This window comes from Centruroides sculpturatus, unplaced genomic scaffold, assembly GCF_000671375.1.
Source record: "Centruroides sculpturatus isolate CEXI.00-Female unplaced genomic scaffold, Cexi_2.0 scaffold2459, whole genome shotgun sequence".
Classification (NCBI taxonomy): Eukaryota; Metazoa; Arthropoda; class Arachnida; order Scorpiones; family Buthidae; genus Centruroides; species Centruroides sculpturatus.
Genome location: NW_019386661.1, coordinates 6,262 through 32,154, shown reverse-complemented (window position 1 = coordinate 32,154; position 25,893 = coordinate 6,262). Strand labels below are relative to the sequence as shown.

General features: G+C 32.6%; 2 protein-coding genes across 2 annotated transcripts; one reads left to right on the top strand and one right to left on the bottom strand.

Annotated features, from left to right (window-relative positions):
* Positions 1-6,386, bottom strand: LOC111615510 (spindle pole body component 110-like). Its single transcript, XM_023356914.1, has 12 exons — positions 6,160-6,386; positions 5,947-6,086; positions 5,728-5,884; positions 5,454-5,648; positions 5,246-5,383; positions 4,357-4,599; positions 4,094-4,285; positions 2,895-3,056; positions 1,457-1,744; positions 1,054-1,389; positions 207-434; positions 1-132 (listed from the first exon to the last, which is right to left on the bottom strand). Exons 1-12 carry the CDS (start codon positions 6,358-6,360, stop codon positions 1-3), a joined length of 2,412 nt encoding a protein of 803 aa, XP_023212682.1. The 5' UTR covers positions 6,361-6,386.
* A 15,691-nt stretch (positions 6,387-22,077) lies between these two features.
* On the top strand, positions 22,078-24,003 carry LOC111615509 (gastrula zinc finger protein XlCGF49.1-like). The gene is made up of 2 exons (XM_023356913.1): positions 22,078-22,174; positions 23,258-24,003. The coding sequence occupies exons 1-2, from the start codon at positions 22,078-22,080 to the stop codon at positions 23,857-23,859; spliced, it is 699 nt and encodes a 232-aa protein (XP_023212681.1). The 3' UTR covers positions 23,860-24,003.
* Positions 24,004-25,893: the final 1,890 nt, after the last annotated feature.

The following is a 25,893-nucleotide window of genomic DNA, read 5'->3' as shown; positions in this document are numbered from 1 at the left end:
TCAAAATTTTACTTTACTTTTACTGTTAAAATATTCATTTTTTAAAACTTCTATTTTATTTAATAATTCAGCTTTAACTTTGATTTCGTTGTGCAATAAAGTGTAGATCATATTCTTTTCGGTCAATAACCCCTTAGTAGAAATAAATATTTTTAGATATTTAATTACATTTAGATATAAAAATAATGATAATTAAAATTACAAACATTTAATTGATTTGTTTTCATTGTAATTAAACGATAGGTTTCATTAAAATTTCTAAATATATCCAGGTTTTTCTCTCTTCCCGTTAGCAAAAGGTAAACTTCGTCTTGAATTATTTCATTTTCAAACATTTTAAAATTTTGCGCCATTTTTTTCATTTGTATCTGGTGTGTATATTCTAAAAGACGTTTATTTACTTCTTCCAATTCATGTTTACGTTCATTTATTTCCTATGGTAAAGAATTTAAAAATAATTAAAAAATTCTTTATTATGTGAAGAAAATTTGAAATTTCTTGTAGGAATATTCATTTATATTAAACTTATGTTGTGAAAAAGTAAGCTCTAGTTATTGATTGTTGAGTAGTAATCCAGCTTATGGCCGATGCAGATAAGGAAAAAGACGAATAATGCGGAGATTGAAGATAGGGCATTTCTCGTGCAGTCAAGCACGTCAATGTGTTCCATATGCAGAGCCATGAAAAGGCAGTTGCAGAGGGGGCAGGGCAGAGGAGACACGGGTAGAGTGAAACGAGATGTTGGGGTGCTAAAATTCAAAACTTATTACATGGACAAACTAATAAATTCTTAGAAATTCACACAAAAGGAGAAGGGAGTAAGAAGGTAGAGAAAGAAACTTCTGGTTCTTTTTTTGGTAGACGAAGAACCGAGAAAGATTCCTTTTTAGTGGAATGGGATTGAGCTTCCAAATGCATGTACTGTACTGTACCATAAGTCGATTAAAGATTATTGTTCTATTATATTGGTGTGGTCTTTGTGAGACAACGAACGTACAGGGGAATCCATGGTTACAGGTTTGATTTCTACAAACATTTAATAACATGAAATACCCGAATTATCTTCCATTGATCTGTATTCTCGGGATTAATAAGATTATCTTCTAATGAATCCAAATATGATCGTCCCTCTTCCATCGTGATATAATCATCTTTTAAGTGCCTTATGAGTTCTTTCTCGGATTCATTATTTACATGTAAAACTTCGACTCCAGAAGAAGCCTGTTCCAGTTCTAATCTTAACCAAGTAACATCTTCCTTGGCTTTATATATTTCTCTTTTGGTATATTCTAAAACTTTACATTCTTCAATCTCTTGGTCTTTTAACTTTAGCAGTAAGTTTTCCAAGCGTGATAATTTAGTTATCAGTTTTTCCGTTGTTTCACTTTCCTGGAAAATTTTTAAATTTAAATAATTTAATGTGATTTAAAATATATTTAAAAACAAAAAGACTTACCTGGGTAAGACTCTTCTTCACTAAAGATATTTCTTTATCTTTATCTCTGACTTTTCTTTGAAGATCATTTATGTCATGTAACAATAATTCAAATTTCTTGTTTAATTCTTCTTTTTGTGTAGTTCTCATCTCTAATTCTTTCGTTTTTTTGCTCATTTCATTGCGTTGTTTGTCGTATAACAATCTTCTTCTATTTTTTTCGTTCGTGTAAATGGCCAGCTGACTCTTCAACGAGTTTCTTTTCTTTATCGCTGACTGTATCTTATCTTGTAAATGATGCATTGTCACCTGAAATATAATAATCAATAATTCCTTTAAAAATTTTAATTACAATTAAAATATAATGCTGCATTAATACAGGATGGTGGTAAAGTATCTTATTAACCAACTAACGGCGATTTCTGGAGCGCGGAAAGAGAGGATAGCATATTTCAGTATGTTGTTCATGTTAATTACGTAATAAATGTTAGAGTCATGCATAAATTGCATAAGTGATTCGTTAAAGCGAAGTATTATTTCCTATGGGTTTATGGCATGGCTTAATTGTAAGCAGCCATATATTTCAATAAACTTGAAAACATGGCAATCGAGAGGAGGAAAGCTGAAATTTTTCCCTAGATTCGAAGAAATGTTAGAGGCCCCGTAATGATTCCTACTCCTATAAAATTAACGTTATTTTTATTAATTAACAGAAAATAAAATATTTAAAACTGCTTTTTATTAATAAACATTCTATGTATTTCATTTATTTAAAAAACAAAAGGATAAAAAGATCCGCTAAAAAGCAAAAGAGACACGGTTAATCTTTCGATAGCCTTGATCGAAAATACACGATTGAGAGTGAAGAATGATTCCAAATTCGGGAAAATCCGGATTATTTTCGAGCAAATATTCCTCACTAAGAGAAGACATAAATGTTTCTTCTTAATGAGGAATCTTTTATCGGTGGAAAAGAATACGTTTCCTTAGTGAGAGAGGACCTTCAAGGGACGAGTGGATAAAACCACTAAACACTGGTAGTTGTCGTGGTTATTTCCAGTTTTCTTCACGTGTCTAACACCTGAATAGGAAACAGCATCCCATAGAAACTCCTTCCGGGAACTACCACCCTCGGCAGATCGTCCAATCCCGTTGTGAAAGATGTATATTCACATTTCGATCCAAAGGAATCTATGCTGGAATTCAATGAGGAGATACTTTTGAGTCTCCTCGTCGAATTTTATGAATCTCGAAATCCATGGAATACAAATATTAATTAATCTTAGTGAGGGATCTCTTTCCAAATTCGTCAGTTTTCGGAATCATCCGAAAAACAATTTCAGAAAAGATGGACTTTTGTGGAATTTCATTAGACGTACTTAGACGTACATGAATCAAATATCCACATTGAATGAGAATTTAAAAATAAAAAATAAGTAAAAAACAAATGTATTCTTACTCGATTGTCTTGAGAATTTGCCATAATTGCATCCCGGGATTGAGAAACTTTAATCTGTTGTTCTTGTAACTTCATAAAATGATGTCTTTTCAATTCTTTGACATTTTTACTATTTTTCAGTTTATTTGATATACTTTCCGCTTCATTTTTGGCATTTTGTAACTTTAAAATAATAAAATTTAGTAACTATAATTATATAACTAGTGCGTTTTAAGTAATTGTATTATAAATGTAGCAAATAAGTGTAATAAGTGTATTGATGAATGAGGGTGGATGGACGAAGCCATTAAGGCTTGGCCTACTGGCTGATTACATTATGATTCTGGAAGACCCGAGATCGAATCTGGCCTCTTCTTTGTGGGCTTGGCTAAATTCATCGTTTATTAAAAAGGCTCTCTTAGTACCCTGGTAAGTGTAGCGTAGTAAATATTATAAGTATAACATTGAAAGTATTATGATTACAGTGTCTTAGGTAAGAATATATAGTATTTGACTGCATACTTCTATGGGAGACCAGCAGAGGCGGATCTAAGTTTTTTTGGGGCCTAGGGCTTTATTGAAGTCCAATGGGTCCCCATTTTTTAATACAAATAATACTATAAATTATTATTATTATTATATTATTAACATTAACTATTTTTACTATACAATAAGTGCTAATTGTTAATAAAAAAAAGTATTAAAAATTTATGATAATAATTCAAGTTTTGTGAGGCCTTGACACCTGGGGCCCAGGGCTAAATCCCTATTAGTTCCTATGTAGATCGTCCCTGGGGACCAGGATAGCTCCATCCCAAAACATTTTTCAGGAAATCTCCAGGAATTTTTAAAGATGGTCTCTCCTGATATATCGGACCCCGTTCCTCACAATTCGGCCGCCCCATTGTAACCCGTCGTATCGTACCCATAACAGCATTGCTTAAAAAAGGTCCCGTTGAACGGAAAGAGTTCAAAATAGCATAGTATTTGACGACCGGATGGTCGTCAAATACTATGCTATTCTGGGTACCCAAGGAATTTCCATGGGTGGTTCGTCACGTAAATATCGGCCCGATATTTCCGTGACGAACGGTCGCTTTCGTAGTAGACCCGACCAAAATCACAATGGTAAAAGGCCCCTTTAGTGCCTACAGAGTGGAAAGTTAAAAATAAAATACAAGGTATACAGTAGTATTAATTAATTGTAACTATAATTATACCGCATTTAACAGTATCATATATTCTCTATTGAACGCGATTGTATTTATTTCTGATTTCTTCAATTGTTTTTGAAAAGTATCCTTTTGTAATCTTTCTCGTTTTAAACTGTTTTGAAGCGCTTCTTCTTTATTTTGACTAATTTTTAAATAGCTCGTTTCGTTTTCTTTTCCTACTTTGGCTTTTTTTATTTCCTATAAGAACAATATAAATTATTAAAATTAAAATTGCAATCGAAATTTACGTATTTGAACGAAATACTTGCTTTGTCTAAATTTATATTCTGTTTTCTCAAATCTTCTATGCTGTTTTGAAACTCAAAGCATACTTTTTTCAATGATGCAATTTCTTTGGATTTTTTCGACATAACAGATTGTTTCATTTCGTTCCATTTATCTTTCACTTCTTTTTTATGTTCCAAGTAAGATATATTCTTCTCAATTACGTACACTTCTTTATTTTGATTATTAATTTGTTCTTTTAGAATTTTCATTTCATCTTCTTGATCCTTTAACGTTTAAATATTTTATTTTATAAATTAAGTTCTAGTAAATTCTGATTACACACTAAAGATTATCCAAAGCAATCCCTAACGCAAGAGGGCATTAACATAAAACATTAGCAAATTTAGACCTAACTTAATGAGCACACTGGTGACCGAGTGATCATTGAATACTGATCGCATTCTATACTTGTAATATAATTTAAGAGAAATGTTCTATATTCTACCATTTCTTCTTCCAGATACACTTCTACTCAGTTAGAGAGAATAGTTGATAAGTTAATTTGTTTGATAGAATAGGGCAATGCAATCTGCCAAGGAAGAATACCAACCAGGAAGATTTTCCTTGAGAAACTGGGCCCTATTTTGTTGTGAGACACGTGAACTATACTGTACATAGCTAGTGAGTTTCGAACCCACAACTTACGTTTAGTGTTTTTATCCACTCGACAATTGGTGAGCAACGAGAATAAGAAAAGAACGTTATAAGTACTGTCAATAATGTCATTTTACACGTTCCTTTAGAAGAAAAAAGATCTAGAAATGGCGTCAAACCGGTAAAACTTTACACTATTCTTACGAACCGAATATACTTATTAATATATGTTGCTTCATACATATTGAGAGAAGTAAAGTACCATCCACTTCTCACCTTAATTTCAGCACTTTTTATGATAATATTTGTTTGTAATGCGTCCACGTTATTTTCTGCCAAAATCTTTTCTTCTTTGTTTCTTTCAATAGTATCTTCTATAGACTGGCATTCTACACGTAAATCTTCAATATTTTTCTAAAATTAAATAATAAAATATTCATTAACTTGTATGAAATTTGTTCGAAATTTCCATTTAATGGCTAACATTTTCTTTCGATAAGTTTTCCTTTAATGAACTTAAATTAAATTTAATAGTTTTAAGCAATTCTTCGCGTGTAATTAATTTTTTATTTTGATAAAGAATTTCTTCTTTCTTCTCGTCCACGTTTATCATTATACTTTTGTTCTTGTTTTCTCTATTTTGCTTCTTCTCTAAGAGTTTAAAGAGTTTATTCTTTCTCTTTACAAGAAAAAAAATGAATAAATTAAATTATTCTAAATTATTTTTATATATAAATATATCGAAATTCGTATTTTACTTTAATAAATAAATTCTCTAAATTCTGTAATTCGTTACGTTTATTCTCGACCACTATCCTTTGTTTTTCCAAATCTTCTTCTAAAGATTCCTGATACAATTTCATTTCTTCGAAAGTCTTGCCGATTTTATTTTTAAATCTCAACATTTTCTTTAATCTATCGGAATAAACATGTAAAAAAATGTGCAATAATTTAAAAAAAAAACATTGTTTTAATACTTTTTATTTCTTTCAGCTTCATCTTCTTTTGCATCTCTATACGCAGGAGTCGGTGTTTCTCTAAGTTGCAAATCTCTTCTTGTTAATTGAAATAACTTAGTTTCTGCTAAATTATTTTCTCGCTTAATCATGTTCAATTCCTAATTACAAAAGTATTAAATTAAGTTAAAAGATAGACTTTATAATAAAGAAAATAAAAGTAAATATATTTACATATTCCAACTCTTTTAATCTTTGAAAAATGATCGTGTCATTCATGGATTCATCCAAAAGTCTATCAGTTTCTTTCAACTTGTTTGTTAATTCTAGTCCTTGATTATAAAGTTTTAATTGATTATTGTTTAACTGATCGATCTCACTTTTAAGACGATCGATAATCATATTTTCTTCGAAAATTTCATCATTTTTTGTCATTTTTCTTAATCTTTTACTCGCGATATCTTCGACAACAATGTTTTACTAGTGAACAATTAACAATTGTTAAATCAGTAACAACTGCTTACTTATAATTCCGATAAGAATAATTGTTTTGGATTGTTAGAAAGTCTTTAATCATGAATTAAGTAGAATCTATATTTACATATTAATTGAAAGGTTTTCAGCTTTTACGACGTTTGTTATATGTCAACATATAATTTTGACCACATCTCAGTTAAAAAAATAATCATTTTAAATAATTTATGTCCATGAACAAGTACGCTAATCCTCGCATATAAAACTTTTCTTAATACTATGATATAATTGAAAATGCTTGTTCTTTTCCAGCAAAAACTAATCTTCTTGTGTACTTTGTTTACAACACTCTCTTGTAATTAATATTTGATAATTTTCCATCAAATGAGGATCTTGAGATAACCATAGGAAAAATATATAGCAGATTTTTCAATGCTATCGACCAATTATCTATCGTTGAACACAATATATTGAATTTGTTATACGCTACTTTACAAAGAAACATCGACTTAATAGGACTTATTATACTGGTGTAGTTTCCGATTAGCAAAAGAGAGATTCAAAAGAAACTACACCAGTATAAATAAGTTAATAAGTCCTATTAATAAATAAGGTCCATATAGACAGTATATATACCTATATATTAACCTCTATATCCTTATTCTGTTTTATTTCTGTCTATTGCGTTACGCTAGACACTGCAAATTACAATGAAAAGATTACAAAATAGTCGCCGATAATGTTTTTACGAACCAGAAATATTTCAGAGTCAAGGCAATTGTAAATAAACATTTAATTAATAGAATAGAATCAGCAATATATACTGTATATATAGTCGATATCTCGCTTCAAAATCGAGCTAGAATCGAGTATAATAAGTTTATAAGCATATTTTTCGTTTATTAACAACAAAAACTGTTGATTTTCGCGGTAAATTTACATTCCACGGTTCTGAAAATACACTTATTCGTTTTAGCACAGTGTGTAAACTTGAGAATTAGCAAAATTACAGGTGAAAAACGAAAAAAAATGGCGAATTTTTTACGTTTGTTTACATTTTGACTCCGACGACTAATCTCTGAGGGGGCGTGGTTATTCCCGATAGTTTTCCAGGCAGCCGGTTCTCGGCAGACTTTTATTGGTTAAAAGCGAAGTCTTTCAAACTAGAAAGCGCAAATCAGATCTTAAAAAGAGTGTAAACAAGAATTTTATCATCCAATGAATTGGAAAATGGTCTCCCATAGACTTAACATACGAAAAGTTTGTTTCGCTGTTGTACCCGAAAATTCGGGTGAAACCACACATTTTCGGGGCATGAGGTGAAGTATTTCACAAACGAATGCTACTAATTGTAGGAAAAAGTGCCAAGCCTCGACGATTAGATTTTAATACGTAATGCACGATAAGACAAAGTGATTATCTGTCGAAGATTTGTAAAGAGTGTCTTGGTCTTGGGAGTCATTTTATGACCAAAATTGGTTAAGATTTGCCTAATAGTCCTTTCTACAAAGTTTTGAACACCTCTTTACCTACAATAACACTATACATATAAAATTCTTTTCGCCTTTTGGGTGCTGAGAGGGCTTTTTTTAGGAATGGCCCGACATATTCTGATGGATCCCACCTCGATAAATTCCTTGAGTTTTGCGAATCTTTCAGAGGTGTAAGCAACCATCCTAACCAATTGACTATCAGGCTATTACCCTAACGATTAGCTGTTATCCGCGACTTCGCCTGCGCAGATTTTGCAAGCAAACCCCATTTATATTTGGATTTTAAACAACCACAGTCATTGTTATATAACACCTACCGCTGAAAATGATGAGAATTGCCTAGACTCAAACGAACTATTTTCAATTTGATCAATTTTCTGGAACGTTTACAATCGTTCTATAATCGAACCAATATGCAATAACAAATTCGAATTTAAAACGGTTCGAACATTTGTAAAATTGAAATATATAAAAATATTTAAACAATGTCTGAAANACAAAAATTGTTAACAATAGACAAAATATTGTTTTACGTAACAAAATATTTGCGATTATTGAGGACAAGACTATTATTAACCTAATTTATAAGCTTCTGAACGAAGTAAAATGTAAGACGTTTTAAAAATATTTTATTAATTTGTTCTATATTTATCCAGTATTTCTATAGATGTTTCTTTTTAATTCTTAACATAATGATTAAATCGAACATACTCTAATGTAAATTATAATTTATATTCGATAGAATGTCAAAGAAATGCAGTAAAAATAGATTGATTTGTGTGATCCAAAATCTGTAAATTTTTAAATTCAACTGATATATATTTTCATTTGGCTCTTACCAACCTTTGAGTTCTGAGAGTGCCTTTTTAACCACGCCTATCGGGAATTCGACTGGATGGCGTGGACGGGGCCCGACATATTCGAGACAGACCAACTCCTTCCAAAATTTCTTGGAGTATTCGCCCTATTTCGATTCCGAGTTCTTCAAAGCTGTAGGCAGCTTACTGACAGACTTTAACTATCAGTGAGATATTTCTTGTAATATTTCATAAAATAATTACTTTAACTTGAAATGACAATAAAGTGTTTTCATAGATTATGATGCTTGTAATTTTTCTATGTATTATATTCTTTTTATATTGTATTTAATATATGATATATAGATTTTCATGCATCAGTAGCTTCCGGTAAGTGTGATTACTGGTCAAAATGTTAAAGTGTAAATCTTAAAAGTGATCACACGACTTCTATCACACATTCTTTCTAGTGTATCCTTCCGGACGGCCAAATGGCCGAGCGGCCAAGGTGATAGACTACCGCTTTGGGGGACCAGGAATCGAATCCGGACGGGTCAAAAATCCCCACAAATTTTTTCGGAGGCGATCCGTCCTGATAAGTCGGGTCCCGCCACATACCACCCGGCTGCCCATTGTGGGTCTGGCCGAACCCATAATGGGCTTGCAAAAAGAGGCCCTCTTAGTGCCCACAGGGCGGAATGAGTTTTTTTAAAAAAATGTATTTTTCCGCATCAAAATTTAAAAAAAATAAATTTTAAAGGGTAAAATAAAGCCACTCTTGTTGTGGAATCGGATGCGCTTCTATTATTATCGTCCGAAATACGAATTATTTTTTATCTCAAAGAATTATGAATACGAAATAAATCAGAAAAGTACGGTGTAATCTAAATATATATAATTACTTGTCCTGACTGACTGAGTGATTGATTCATCATCGCTCAGAGCAAACCGCTGAACCTAGAGAGGTGAAATTTTGTACATAGTTAGGGTACATCATGAAAACGCACACTAAAAAGGAATTTTTGGAAATTCCCCCCGCGGGGGGAGAGGGAAAAGATTAAGTCTTAACCTGAAGAATGGCTTCTACTATACTATTTTAGATGCGATTTTTTGTTTTCAACTACGTTTAGTCTTCATTGAGTACTTAGGTGTATTAAATTGATAACATTTCAGACATTGTTATAAATATTTTGATATACAGTAGAGCGTCGATTTTCCGAATCAATTGGGGACTGGGGTTGTTCGTATAACTGATATTTCGGATAACCGATTTATGTACAAAAAATAATTTAACGTATCCGATGTTAAAATTTTTATCCGTTGCGTGTCGCTTCGCGTTGAATTTTCGTCGATGTTAAGCCAAACAAAGACTATTGTATCGTTAAAAATTATTTTTTTTATTTTGTACGAACAAAATAAATATATTGAAAAATATAAAAACAATAAAAAATTATACTTCAGATGTTAATTTAGTATCAAAAACGTAAAATATTTGAGTAGCCCAAGACATAGACAAAGATTGAAGCGCCACAGCACTGGCGAAAATTTTAATTTGCCCACTGGAATTCTTTCGGATGATTGACGTTTCGGATGATTGACTTTCGGAAAATCGACGCTCTACTGTATTTCGATTTTATAACCAAATGTTCGAACCGCTTTAAATTCGAGTTTGTTATTGCATATTAGTTCGATCATAGAACGATTGTAAACGTTCCAGAAAATTGATCAAATTGAAAATAGTTCGTTTGATTCTCAACAATTATCATCATTCTCAGCGGTAGGTGTTATATAACAATTACTATGGTTGTTGAAATACTAAATATAAATGGGATTTGCTTGAAAAATCCGCGCGTGAGAAGTCGCGGGTAACAGCTAGTATAAATATATAACAATTTTCAAAATATATGCAGATTATGAAAAACTTTTAATTAAATTAAAATGTGCTGCATTTGAATCGTCGATTTAAATCTTCGAAGCGAGAGATAAATAATGTGGCTTTTCTGGTTTGCTGAAGTGCATGATTAACAGAATATACACTTCTCAAAAGTTAAATTGCAACACCACGAAGGAATGCGCGTAGCCTTGTGCACATTGCAAGACCTATAGAGGTGACAGACATATGCAAATGATTGAAAGAACAAAGATATGCAACAGTCTTTGTGCTCCGGCGTGCGCCGGTGCAATCCTTCTGCGTGTTCGCAGATGCTCTTGCGTCCATTGCGTCACACATTACTGGATGGTTCCCACATCATACCCAACTCACGTGGCAACTGCGCGCAACGACAAATCGAGCTCGCACAGCTCCAAGATATGGTTTCGTTCCCCAGCCGTTAACTAATGGTATTCAGTTTGCTGTCGTCTCCATTTGTTATGCTTCTTCAAAAGTTCGGCTGCCGAGAACTGTCGCTGATAGCATTTTCGACCTGAGCAGGCTGCTGGTCTTTATAGTCCGAAACTGGGTAACAAATGAACCGATGCATATGAAAACTTAATCATTTGCATATCTCTGTCATCTGTACAGGTCCTACAATTTGCATGTGGCTACGCGCATTCCTTTGTTATGTTACAATTTCACTTTTGAGGAGTGTATATGCTCTCGAGTTTAGTAGTCTTGCCTCTTTACAGTACATCATATTTTTCCTGTTGACAATAGAATCATACTAGTCATCAATCTAACTCTGTTCTGGAGAAAATTTTTGAATCGAAATCACGTGACTTTTGGCCTAAACCAGAAGTTAGTATATAATTAATCGATTTGCGCATTCTTTTATTCAGCAGTGTGCTAAGCAGTTGCTGCCGGAAGTGACGCTTTTGCTGCTGACGGTTGAAAACACATTTGCTGTAGAAAGAGCTATCTCAAATGGCTGACATAAACAATGATTCTCTTTCTGCTGTATTTACACGCGTTTGTTCAATATTATTAGAAGAAAAGCTATTAAGTTCGATGTTTATAAGAAAACGAAGAAATGGTGATTTATTTATGTCATTAGCGATGACAGATTTCCAACAACGAAAAAAGCGTGCAAAAATCGTTAGTTACTTCACGATATCGTACCGCAATATTCGAATGAAATTCTTATTAAAAGCCATTTTCACATGTCACGATTAACAGCCCAGATACAGGATCGGAACACGAGAAACTCGTGTTCCGATCCTGTATATTTTACCATATCTTATACAAACTTCACAGTTAAGTATGAATATACAGTACATGAATTTTTTCTTTTCAGATTTTGAAGAAAATGCTACCAGTAAAAATATCTATCAGAAAATAGTATGTACCAAAAGAAAATATACAGCTCGTTCTCTGTGGTTATTAGGAAATCAAGAGAGTTTCCGTGGTGTGTCAGATCGATTTGGAATGTCCCAACGTCATGCAAACACTGAGTTCGCCAAGTTTTGTTATCGACTACTAGAACTTGCTCCACATATCATAAAATGGCCAAATGGTGAAGCAGCCCAAAAAGCAATTAAGGAATTTGCTGATTTAAGAGCTAATAGTTTGCCCAAAACACTTGGATTTATTGATGGAAGACGCATTCTGTTTTCTGTAAGAAAACACGAGAAGAATGCTCACATTAATAGAAAACAAGTGGCAAGTGTGATTTTGCAAGCCGTTTTGAATGCAGATTTAAAATTTATTGACATATTCGCAAATGGCCAGGATCAGCAAACGATGCTAGAGTATACCGTAATTCTCCAATTGCACAAGCCATTGCTAATGATCCATACCTTTTACCCGTTCACACGTTTTAGGTGACTGTACTTATCCACTTAGCAGACACCTTCTCACACCTTTTAGAGAAAATGGTCATCTTGGAAGAAAAGAAAAAAAATTTATAACAAAGTTTTAAGCTCAACTCGAGTTATTATTGAGCAGGCATTTGGTCATCTCTTTGGCCGTATGAGGATACTAAAATGTTTATATATCTTAGGAAGGGAGCTTGTGCCTGTTGTGATTACTTCAGCATGTCTTATACACAATTTGTGTATTATGTATAATGATGGTTCACCACTAGAAATTTGATAATGATTATGAGGAAATGTGTTCAGATAATCTTGAGGACTCATTGCAACCCTATGAGACTGGATTCACAAAACAAGCAAGAGTAGCTGCAGAAGTATACCTGCATTATCAACTTTCGTTAAATAGAAATCAGTTTATTTTAAATATTGTAATACAATGTATTTTTATAAATTTATAAAGCAAACATTTAGTAAATTTAATTTAATAAATATATGAATTTTAAAACAAATTTTTATTGTTATTTTCTTTTTACAACCTCTTTTATTGCTTCCGTTAAATTCTCCGATGCTTGTACTCTTCTTTCCTCTAGCATTTTCATTTCAGCCTACATTTTTTGATCAAATTCATTTTTTTTTCATTTTTTTCAACAAACCAAACTGGTGCCTGTGAGGTTCTGTCTTGCTTTCTTAATTTCAGTGTCTTGAAATGTTTTCTGATCAGTCAGGGAGAAAACATTTATAATTTTCAGATGAAACATTAGAGCAAGATGAAAAGAGTACAGAAAGAGACTGTTAAGTGGTATAGGTAGAAGAGGATGCAGAGGACTGTGAAAGTACAGGAGAGGGTACAGAAGATTTTGGTGATTTGAAGATTTGACAGAGGTCAAAGAGAGGTTTGATTGTAAATAGTTATCAGGAGGTACATTGTTACATTTTTTACGAAAGCCATAGTAATGGTCTCAAAATAAGGCCAACAAATACTGCTTTTACCAGATTTTCTCGCTTTGTCTACATTTTTTCTATAAGTCCCCATTAAATTTTTTCATTTGTGTGCACAATCTTCACTAGAAAAAGAATGCCCATTTTTACACATAATGCCTGATATTTTGTTCCATAATTTTTTTTTTATTACAGGCTTACAAAATTCTTTTTCTAACTCAATGCGCTGAGAAATTAGTAATTTTGTTGCATTACTGACCACACTTTCTCTGTAAATTATAAATCACGTGTTTTACAAGTTACCATCATTAATTAATAGCAATGACTCTAAATCATAAAATGTACAGTACTTGCCTACTGTTTCTTTTGGTTCACATTGTTTTGTGCCACGATACATGTCATTAAATGTGACTTCTATTCCATTATCAACTTCTATCAAAAAGAAAGAGAAAAAGTTATTTACAGTGCTGCAAATTAAATGAACAGTTTCTTTAGCAAAATGTAACTAAAAATGCATGTGGGCCCATGTATGAAATACAGTTTAAAAAGTTACAATTTATTGTCAAGGTATAGAATGTTTATTTTCAAAAGCATATAATAGTGAAGGACAAACTTCTAAATAATTTAACGAACTAAAAATAATAATCTACATATGAAATATGATAGAATGAATCCTCAAAATGTTTTTCTAATAGTAGTAAATTAATTTAATATTTTGAATGCCAAATGTGCTATATTCAAAATGATAATTATATATTTAATAAGAAGTTACAATTTTAATTAACATTCATAATACAAAATAAAGGTCACAGAAAAATTCAATATTTTACATATAAATAACTAGGGCAATAATGAGTTAATATACACCTACCTGTGGTATCCTTATTTTCTGTTAACTCTTTATGTATTTTTATATGATTTAAATCTACTTCAGAAGGCAAAATTTTATTGTCTTTCAAATATTGCAGTAGATTGCTAGAATCTGTAGAATGGTCGAGAGGTGCTGCTAGTGGACTGAAATCGTTCTTTAAGCGCGCTGACAGTAGGCTTAATAATTGAAGACATGCGCTAAAAGCGCTGCACGTTCGTCGGCGAAAGAGCCTAAGTAGAGCTACATTCTCCATATAAACACAGAAGAAGAAGAAGAAGAAAGAAAAAAACAAGTGCGCTGAATAAAATACTGCGCGGATTGTTCAGAAACGCTTCAGAAGTTAGTCACATTATTTAGACAAGGAAATATTTGTGTTCGGGCCTCCGATTCGAAGAAATCGGAGGCTCGAACTGGCCCCCTTTTCGTTATCGAATCTGCTTATCAAAAGCAGATGCACGGGCCGAAAACAGTCATTTTCCCTATATGTAAATTAACATAGCACACTCTCGGCCTAAGGTGAATATGTTGTGTAAATTTCCTGACTTTCACCAACTTTTTGAAATTTATTTACAAATCTAGAATTTTAACAGATCTTCTCTTATCTTCTAAATCACACTCTATTCAGTATGTTTAGGGAATTTTTTAAAATTAGGCTTCTAATCGCAGAAAGATTCCCTTTTCGTTCAGGAATTTATTCGTAGAAAAGATTTAGACCACATGCAAAAAGAAAACAAACGAGACAGGAATTAGACGAAGACAATAGTACAGTGTAGTCAAGACACTGAACTTGTGTTGACGAATACTATTTTACTTTTTTTTAGATTGGAGAAGACTGGAAAATAAAGACACGCAATTTTACTCTTCTAAGAAGTAAAAGTGAAGAAAGAAGAAGAAATTTTGAAATGAAATGAGCTGAAATTATACTGAAAGAATCTCCAAAAACAAGGTAAATACGAACGAACTCGAAATTCGTTTTCTGAGTAGCAGTGATTTTCTTATTTTTCACGATCATATTGATAATTGTAGCCCTTAGCTCTAACGGTTAGACAAAATGATGAAAGGATCTTGTACTTAAACATTTGTAATGTAAAATGGTACTTATGGGTTAAGAGGACGCCAGTCGGAAATTGCGACTTTGAATGAAAATATCAAAATAAAAATAGACTAGTAAATTTAAATATAAAAAGAAGAAAATTTACTGTTAAGGTTGTAAAAATGAAAAAAAAAATCAATTAGGATGATTATAGATAGCACCTGTTTGCCATATTTGCCGTATTCTCTGCAAAACAATTTGCATATTCAAGTGGTTTATTGTGAGGATCCGAATTCGGACTTTTCGTGTGTTTATATTACTTTATCATTTCACATTGTAGCTATACTTTCGTTTAATAACTGTCAACTTTTACACCTGGGAGCTAAACATCTGGTAAGTTCTCAGGCTTAATAACGACGCTTTCTCACCACCTTTTAACCTAATATCTCCGTTTCAACAATCCAACACGAAAAACAGACAACAAAGTGAGTCAGTCGTCGCCCCGTCCTCGAAGAGATCAGTCTCCAGTTCCGTATCTTTTTCCGTGTGCGTTGTGTTTTTCACTAGACCGTCGGACTTATTTAAGTGCATATTCTCTGGAGTAACATCGACCCAACTGCCTAACTGGACTAACCTCGTGTCAAGACTTACTAGCAACTTACTAAAGCTCAAGGTATTTATCGCCACGCGAAACTTCTGTAAACTCTCTCTCATCTCGGGAAAAATCGTAATATCGTAATATCGAATAATGACAAATCGTAGAAATGTATCTAACAGCAGCCCTAATGTATTAGCCTATCATTAATCATTAAACAGTTGTTACGTTAATCTAGTCTACGAAGGAATCACTTCCGATGCGCTGTCTCTCCTTCTATCTCGACTCTGATCGCTCCGTTCGCTCACACACGCGACCGCTCACACGCCCAAACGAAACGGTTTCTGCGTCTAGCCGTGAAGACACAGTGGTGTCAGTCCTGACGAAACCTGTCATTGCGATCTTCGCCGACGCGATGTCGACCCTTCGGTCACGTGGTGCCGAAGTATAGGGATGCCTTTCGGCATTGTCACATTATTATTAGAATGTGTGAAATTTTGTTCAATCTTTATAAATCGTGGAGTGTGGCTATTTTTATTATTCTATTGCATGTAATAATTATTTTTTCCATGCTATTAAGTCGTTACTTTACGCTTTATCTGTAATCGTTGATTCAAATAAGTAGATGTCTCGCCCGTGCGATTATGCAAAGTAGATGTGTCGTCATGACTCGCCCGTGCGATTATGCAAAGTAGATGTGTAAATTGCTCGTTGTGTTAGATTGTGAGATTCATTATCACGTTCATTACCAAGATCTGAGAATGGAATACACCTTTGGGACTTGACGAACGTGGAGCTATTAGTTTGTGTCAGAAGAAAGGAATTTTACGTTCTGAACGTATTTGCAAGAATAACCATCCAAGGAGTTTGTATTTTTGTGAAACAGAAATTCCGAAATGGCGATTCCATGTCAGGACGTGTCGACAGAAAAGGGGCATTAGGAGAGATAATTGGTTTTTGGGTCACGTATATCTTCCTTTGATGCTTTGGGTTTTATGTACATTTGGTCGCTGAAATTTTTTCGTTGGAATTTTGTAAAAATACAAGTACGACTTGACTTTACTACAACTATCGATATGAACAGTTACATGAGGGAGGTCTGCGCCCATTCTCTGATGACTCGTTGTGACGGAAAGATAGGCAGTGTTGACAATATACAGTCGACCCCCTATAACACGGGTTCCTATAGTTCGGATTCTTATACCACGGCGAAACAATTGCGACAGTATTCGTACAAACACGCTAAAAAACTCGTATAATTCGGTAAAACGTCATCTCCGACTCCTGTCACGACAGGATTGGTCGAACCTAGACCAATAGCGGATATTGTACAAACCGTCGAGTATAATTTAAACGAGCAGCGGATCTACTAAAAACTATTTATTATTTAACTTCCATAAAAATTATATTTATATTAATGACGTCTCCAAAGTTCAGCGAATTTTTCTCAAAGAAAATAATTTATCAGGAAGCACGGGAGCGTCGTTCGGTGCGCCGCTCCGCGACGAAAACAAGCTTAAGCAACGGCGTCGTCGAACGGTGTACGCTCGGTAAGTAATCCTACAATTTTTTGTTTATAGCATAGTTTATATGGATTATTCCCAAAAAATTATACGTATTTTGGAAATGTTGAGTCAAATTAGTGTAGAATCGATTAATTTTATGGAAGAAAACCTTTCAAACAGCCGTAGTCCGTAAACTGCATACGTGCCGGACTGTGATTGGCTCATGTATTTAAGGACTCGTAGAACATAATTTCATAAAGAACGGAACGTATCTACTGTGTTATAAGGGGGAATATACGAAAAGATAGGCGGTGTTAACAAAATAGTTGAAATAGACGAAACGATGTATACAAGAATGAAGTACAATGTTGTTCATGTTTTACCCCAACAATGGGTGTTTGGTGGACTATATCGAGAGACAAAGGAATGTTTCCTTCTTCCAGTGCCAAACCGTTCGGCAGAAACGTTATTGAAGGAAGTAGAAAATCGTGTTCATGAAGGAACAACCATGTTTTCTGATTGTTGGAAAAGCTACAGTACCAAAGAATTACAAGAAGCAGGATATTTTGATTATCAAGTGAATCACAAATTAAACTTTGTCGATGCGGAAAGCGGATGTCACACTCAGAACATAGAGAAGATATAATTGTAAATGGAGAAACAAGGTACAAAGCGATACTTCTCGCCGTCATCTCAACTCGTATCTGATCGAGTTTGTGTGGAGAAGAGAGAACCGTAAAATCAAAGCATTTTCAGCAATCTTACAAGACATTGCGAATCATGCAACCGAAATGATAAACTACTGATGTAAAAAGTAAGCATTTTTGAAAATTTATTATTTAAAGTATGCCTTTTGTATAACATTAATTTATTGTTTTGATTTAACAATTGTATTTGTGTCATGCTAGTATATATTGTCGGTCGGTGTTATCGTGTTCGTCATGTTAAAAAAAAAAAAAAAAATTTTTTGTTTTCTTTCGTTTCGGATTTATTTCCTTTTTGTGTATATGTATATATATATATTAGTTTTTGTATACTGCCGATGTGGTTATTGTATTGTAAAAAAAAAAAAAATTTATTTTTTGTTTGTTTTTGGGCGGTTTTTGTGTGGCAGCTCGGTGTAGGTGGGGGTGGTATATATATGGCGGGGAACCAGTAATTCGGCATTCTGGTCCTTGGTGTTCGAGTGGAAGGTGCGTTCTATGAGTGTATTGTGTGGACTCTTTGTGTTGACCGCCACGTGCCAGGCCTACACCAACTTCCTGTGTTGTAATCTAGACTATATTTTTGGTATATAAATTTTGTTTGATTCTGTATTGTACTCGTCTCCTCCTTTCGTGGTAATCTTTTTTATTCATCTCTGCGAATATCATCCTACAGATATTCGTAGATCCCACATATTGGCGTCCGCGACAGGATTACCACGTGTGATAATGGAGATGGCGAGCACGGAGAACTCGAACAATGGCAACAGATTNGTATATATATGGTGGGGAACCAGCAATTCGGCATTCTGGTCCTTGGTGTTCGAGTGGAAGGTGCGTTCTACGAGTGTATTGTGTGGACTCTTTGTGTTGACCACCACGTGCTAGGCCTACACCAACTTCCTCTGTTGTAATCTGGACTATATTTTTGGTATATAAATTTTGTTTGATTCTGTATTGTACTCGTCTCCTCCTTTCGTGGTAATCTGTTTTTATTTCATCCCTGCGAATATCATCCTACAGATATTCGTAGATCCCACATATTAAATTTGACAAATAAAAAATTGCATTATTCGGAAAAAACGCTTTCCCACTGGTGTCCTCTTAAACTCTTAAACTATAATACTGTAAAGTTCAACTTTTTATTAAATAATTGATATTACATAGATTTAATATTTACTTAATCAAAAGTAAAAACTGAACTGCACGCTACTTTTTAGATATTTATATCTCATTCAGACTTAATCGAATTTATTTATTTTTAATAGTGTGATTTAATCAATTTATATTTAACTTTCTAAGAACTTTGACGATAAGAGAACAATTAAATGTCATATTATTTAACGTAATTCTTGCATAAACGAAGACCGTTGTATTTTATATTTAATGGCTAATCACACAGTAATCGAATATATAATTATTTACAATTGTAATAAATTGTTTTGAAATACTTCATTGCTGTTTGGTAAGCTTTAGAACAAAAATCGAAAATACGTTGAATAATAATAATGTAAGGGCAAGCAGCAGAGTTATCAATATTAAGTGTCATATTGTTCATTTAAAATTGTCGATAACGCTGACATTAAATAAATTTAGTACATCAAAACGAGCATAAATTATATAAATACTAGAAATTTCCCCCATCAAGCTTGACTGAATACTTTTTATGAGAAAGTAGGGATTAAATCTAACGGGTTCGTTAGATTACTACATCCCATTGAATTACTTTTAATCAGCCTATAATCAACCTGTGTTTATGAATATAATAGATAATAAATTAGTCTAGAAAATAATTTATTGATTGATTGTATAAGTTTTTTTTTCTCTGGTATTACAATTAGNAGGCGATTAGAGAAAAAACACCTTTCAAGATTTTTAGATTTTGAACTCGGGACCTTAATTAAATCGTCAAAAAATACAAAAAATAGTTTGGTGGAATTTTTCTGTATGTATGGTTTTTCGTGTGGGTGTGTGTGAAATGCACTATTTCGTTCACTTTTTCGAAGCAAAACAACTCCTTTGTTCGTTTGCTTTCTGCAGAAAATTTTGAAATTTTGAGGAATGTTTCTGTATTGGGGCATTGATGCAATTTAATTTTGGTGGTTAAAGGTCGAGAGGGTGAACAGAAAAACGAAGGTCGTGTGTCACATTTTTTTTAGTCGCCCTACAGGAGATATGACACGCGACCCTCGTTCACAAACTTCATGATGATTTAACTCGTTATTCCCATTAATTTTTTATTTATAAAACTCATCCCTACTCAAAAAAGTAGGCTTTTTCCTATTTTATAATAATTAATAATATAGAATGTTTTTAATTATTAAATATCATAACAGGCGGCGACACACACAAATTAAATGTTGCCGGGAAAGTTATTAATAATAAACTCGCTGCTGGATTTTTTAATGATATATTAGATAAAATTTAATAAAAGCATTTCTAATTAATTAATATGATCATAGTTAAGTTTCGAATACCAGAAAAGGTTTCTCAAAAATTTATTGTAATTTTTACTAAATATGTACACTGTTAATACGAAATAATTAAAGAAGGGAATTTATATATTTTAAAACAGTTAACGCAGAGAATTGAAATTTTAATCACTGTATCAGAATTTATTGAATATGAATCTGTCTGATATTTAAGATCGTTTTATTCTTTCCATTTAGTTAATTTTCTTCTTGAAAATACAGAAAACGGAAAGTAATAAAGGAGAAGAAGAACGAAGTTCAATCCTGCAAGAATTTGTATATTACAGTCTTGAACGTTGCGAATTCCTGTTTTCATGAAGGAAGTATTTTTTAAAAATACAATATTCATTTTTTTCGAATTTAACATATGCAATTATACATTTAACAATACTAATGAATAAGATTATGAATAAAACATTCTAATGTTAAAAAACTCAAATTAAATTAAATTTTATAGAATTTATTTCATGTTTGTTGTTAGTTTCAGTTGTTCTTTGGATGAAACACAAAGATTAGAAGAAAGTATTTTCCAAGATTAAATAAACAAATTGCATATTAGATACTGTTTTGCTTATATTGATGCTTTTCATTGTAAAATATAATTAAAGAAGCAGGAGAGAGATCTATTTGATGGAATAACGATCAATGGAAGAGCGTGAAGATATAAAAACACTTTTAAAATGTTTTACAGAAAATTGTTTACTTTAATATGTAGCCTTGAATATCTGTGTTTGAAAATAATAATAGTGATATGATATATTTATACTCCAACTTTGTCATCTGTAAAATTAGCTTTTTGGTTTGATACAGAAATGTGCTTTTCAATATAAATATGTTTANTATCAATATTTTTTTGTTTATATTATAGACGTAAAATACTGGGACGTCAAAAAAGTTTCTCTGTTATTATTGATGTTCTCTTCACTTTCCACCTTGATAACAGTTCGGGGTTATCGTTACGTACTGATCTAAATCTAGACTTCATGACGTCATAGAAGAAATACGTGAACTGAAAGGAATACGTAAGAATATTCGGATATAGTTTTTTGTGATAATCATTGATATCTTTTTCTAATTTAGAAAATTTATTTTACTTCAATAATTACTTTCCTGATTGTCGTATAAAACCGAGGGAAACTATGGCCATCGGTGAAAAAAATGACCTTTTATGATTTTTAGTTTTTTGAACTCGGGACCTTAATTAAAACTTTAAAAAATACAAAAATTTTGTCGTATTTTTCTGTATATATGAATGTTCGTGTGGGGGACAGTATTCTGTTAACTTTTTCGAAGCATAATAAAGCCTGGACTCCACATTACCGCAATCCGCTATGTAATGGTAAAACTGAAAGCCAAACTGATAAAACTTTCAGTTTTGTAACGTTCAGTTGGACAGAAACAAGACTGAAAGCAGAGTTAAAAATTATTTAACTTTTCCGTTTTCGTTCCGCGCTTCTGTCGTACTGCAACCAATAAAATGCAAGGATTTGTGACGCGTAGTCACATGTAGTTTGATTGTCGTAATGGCGGAAAATGTAGCGAAAACGATGAGGAAACAAATACATTTGGAATTCTTCGTCGAAGAAGTAAGAAAATACAGATGTCTGTACGACAAAAAATGTAAATAATTCAAATTTATTAACAATTTCATTGTTAATAAATGCAGAGAAAGCATGGCAAAATCCGTAGTGTCATTCATATTTAACTCTACGACAATTACAGAACTGATCAACAGATGGCGCTTTTCTAATGGAGTCAAGTTAAAACGAAAACATAACTGAAATGAGAACTCTATATGTTCCAGTTCTGTTTCTGAGTTTGTTTTTAGGTAATGTGGAGTCCAGGCTTAACTCCTTTGTTTGCTTTCTGTACAAAATTTTGAAATTTTTAGGAATGTTTCTGTATTGGGGCATTGACGCAATTCAATTTTGGTGGTTAAAGATCGAGGGGGTGAACAAACAAACGAAGGTCGTGTCACATCTGCAGTAGTGCCCCAACTGGAGATATGACACACGACTATCGTTCACAAACTTAATGATTTCATTCAATGATGTTATTCCCATTGACAATTTTTTTTATATAACACAGCCATAAGCTTTTTGCTATTTTATAATAATTAATAATATGATATTTAATAATTAAAAACATTCTATAACAGGTGGTGGCACACACAAATTAAATGTTGCCCGGTAAGGTAAGTATTACATAAAATTTAATAAAAGCATTTTTAATTAATTAATATGATCATAGTTGAGGTTCGAATACAAGAGAAGATTTCTGAAAAATTTATTGTAATTTTACTAAAATTTTAATAAATTTTACACTGTTAGTATGAAATAATTAAAGAAGGGAATTTACATATTTTAAAAGACTTAGCGTAGAGAATGGAAATTTTAATTACTTTGAATATGAATTTGTGTGATATTTATGATTGTTTTATTCTTTCTATTTAGTTAATTTTCATCTTGAAAATACAGAAAACGGAAACTAAAGAAGGAGAANATTAGTAATATGATATATTTATACTCGAACTTTGTCATTTGTAAAATTAGTTTTTTGGTTTGATACAGAAATCTGCTTTTAGATATAAAAATGTTTATTTTTAGTTAAATATTATTAGTGGATAATTATTATTGTTATTGAAGAAAATTAATTGATTATACACAGATAAAATATTATTTAAAACAATTTTTTTAATTGCAGATAAAAGGAACCGAAACATATTTTCATGTAAACACTGTGAGAAGAACTTTACATCTAAAAAAAACTTGCAACGTCATGAAAGAATATATAGAGGAGAAAGGCCTTACACTTGTGATCAATGTGAACAGAAGTTTTCACGGAAGGAGCACTTAATTACACATTTTCGCACGCATACTGGAGAAAAACCTTACACTTGTGACGAGTGTGAAAAAAAGTTTTCTGAAAAAGGAAGCATAATTAAACATCTTCGCACGCATACTGGAGAAAAACCTTACACTTGTGACGAGTGTGAAAAAAAGTTTTCTGAAAAAGGAAGCTTAATTACACATCTTCGCACGCATACAGGAGAAAAGCCTTACACTTGTGACGAGTGTGAAAAAAAGTTTTCTGTAAAAGGAAGCTTAATTACACATCTTCGCACGCATACTGGAGAAAAGCCTTACACTTGTGACGAATGTAAACAGAACTTTTCACAGAAGCAGCACTTAATTAGACATCTTCGCACGCATACAGCAGAAAAGCCTTGCACTTGTGACGAGTGTAAACAGAAGTTTTCTGTAAAAGGAAACTTAATTAGACACCTTCGTATTCACAACGGATAAAAACTGAATGAATGACAATTGTGTCTAAAGAAATTCATTCTGAATACGGACCTGAATAAACATTACAAGATTCACAATTAGAAACAATTTTGCTTCGAAACTTATAATTTTTATTTATGTATAATATTCAAAAGATTTAAGTAAAACTGGTTTTAAATTAAAATCATTTTTTAATTTTTTTTTTCATTTCCTGAATTTTCAATTAAACCACGTTACCATATTCATACTTAGATGTAATTTCCTTCCAATTTTATAATTCTATAACAGAAAACTTTTTTGTTGATCGGCAGAAGTCGGTATTTATTAGCACACGTGGTTTCAACAGAAAATTTAAGGATTTTTCGAATTTTCTGAAACTTTCTATTTGCAACTGTCTGTTTGAATATACACAACAGCGTTCATGTATAAGTCTGTTGGAAACATACATTTATTTTAATAAATTTTATTATCATTGCTTTATATCAATACTTAAATTGTTATAAAAACGTTTTTATATTATTAACTATTATAATATAATGACAGAAAATATGGCGCCAGACACAAATTAAATGTTATTTTAAAAATAACACACGGGAAAATTACGCAACTTATCGCAGGAATTTTTGTTGGCATTTTTGGGTTGAAATTTGCAAAAATATCGGAGGGTCAAAGTTAATGCGATTCCAATATTTTACGGTGTTATCAATGGCGTAGCGAACATAAGTAGCGCTCAGTCACGACACTATATTGGCGCTTCCTCCCCTCCAGAAACAAATCTTGTTTGTCTTGGAGACCATTTGGCGTCCGGGGCATAATACACCCCCTTGCCCCCCTCGGTACGCTAGTGATTCTACTTTCCGTATTCCTTGATATCTCTGTCTTCTTTTCAGCTCTTCTCCTCGAATGACGATTTTTCCCCTTTTCCTTCGCGCCAGTACCCCCTTTGACCAATCCGGTATCACCCCCTATTTTATAGTGACCCATCAGACCATTGGGTAAACCAATTACGGTTAGGTCAACAGAACAAAGGCCGGAAGTGAAATTTATGAAGGAAAAATGGTGGAAGAAAAAAAAGAGGAAAAAAAACAAGGCTCGACAAGTTACACACTAACAATTAGATAACAAATCAAGTAGCTTCAATAAAGCTCGCTCGCTCGGGAGTATTTAACTCAGAATCACAAATCACACGTGAACAAAATAAACAACTGCGCAAGAAGTGTCGAATTTGAACGAGAATAGAGAAAACAAATTTCGTTTGTACTTTCTCTACTGTTGTACAAAGAGAAAGTATAGCGAATCGGCGAAAAATGACTTTCTTTTAGATTTTTTACCGGATCGTTATACTTTTTCTCGAAACGTCGGGAAATGCAGAAAAATTCGGGAAGTAATTTCTGTATGTATGAATGTTAGCGTGTGTGTAAGGGCACGCTTTTGTTCATCCTCTTCGAAGCTAAATAATTCCTATTCTTTATGTCGAAAATTTGTGAAATTTTCCAGGGTTGTTTGATTATTAGAGTGATTCGTGCTGTTAAATTTTAGCTGATAAAAGTCGAGGGGTCGGGGAGATAATTGGGGGCGATATGTATCTTCAGTAGGGTCCGACTTAATTACGATTTTATTCGTTATTAACATTTACATTTTTTATAAAACTCATTCCTATTCCCAATATTAAGCTTTTTGCCATTTTATAACAGTTAAAAATATAACAAATTTTTCAATGAAATATGATAAGAGATGGGGCCACTAAAATTTTAAACGTGGCTGGTTTATTTTTTAGTGAAAAAAGAAACGGGCAGTTAAAACGGACATCAAAATTATTAAAATATCAACAATAAGGAAAAACCTTTAATTTAAAATCGTAATATACAGGTGTTGGATAAATAGTATAAGTATTGTACAAGTTGGAATATTGTTCTCAAATAAACGTTTACGCAGTCATTAGAACTGTATTATCGCAAATGTATATTATTTCATAATATACGTAAGCCTAAGCCTTTGATTTCTCTAGCAAAGTTTGTTTTGAATGCGTCAACATGAACGAAGAGGTTAGAAAAC

Bases quoted from the DNA above. Each gene is read 5' to 3' on its own strand.
- LOC111615509 (XM_023356913.1), top strand. From the start codon at position 22,078: ATGGCGGAAAATGTAGCGAAAACGATGAGGAAACAAATACATTTGGAA. The intron at 22,175-23,257 runs GTAAATAATTCA...TTTTAATTGCAG, and splicing joins ATGTCTGTACGACAAAAAAT to ATAAAAGGAACCGAAACATA.
- LOC111615510 (XM_023356914.1), bottom strand. From the start codon at position 6,360: ATGACAAAAAATGATGAAATTTTCGAAGAAAATATGATTATCGATCGT. The intron at 3,057-4,093 runs GTATAATTATAG...ATTATTTTAAAG, and splicing joins ATATGATACTGTTAAATGCG to TTACAAAATGCCAAAAATGA. The intron at 1,745-2,894 runs GTAAGAATACAT...ATTATATTTCAG, and splicing joins CAAATTCTCAAGACAATCGA to GTGACAATGCATCATTTACA.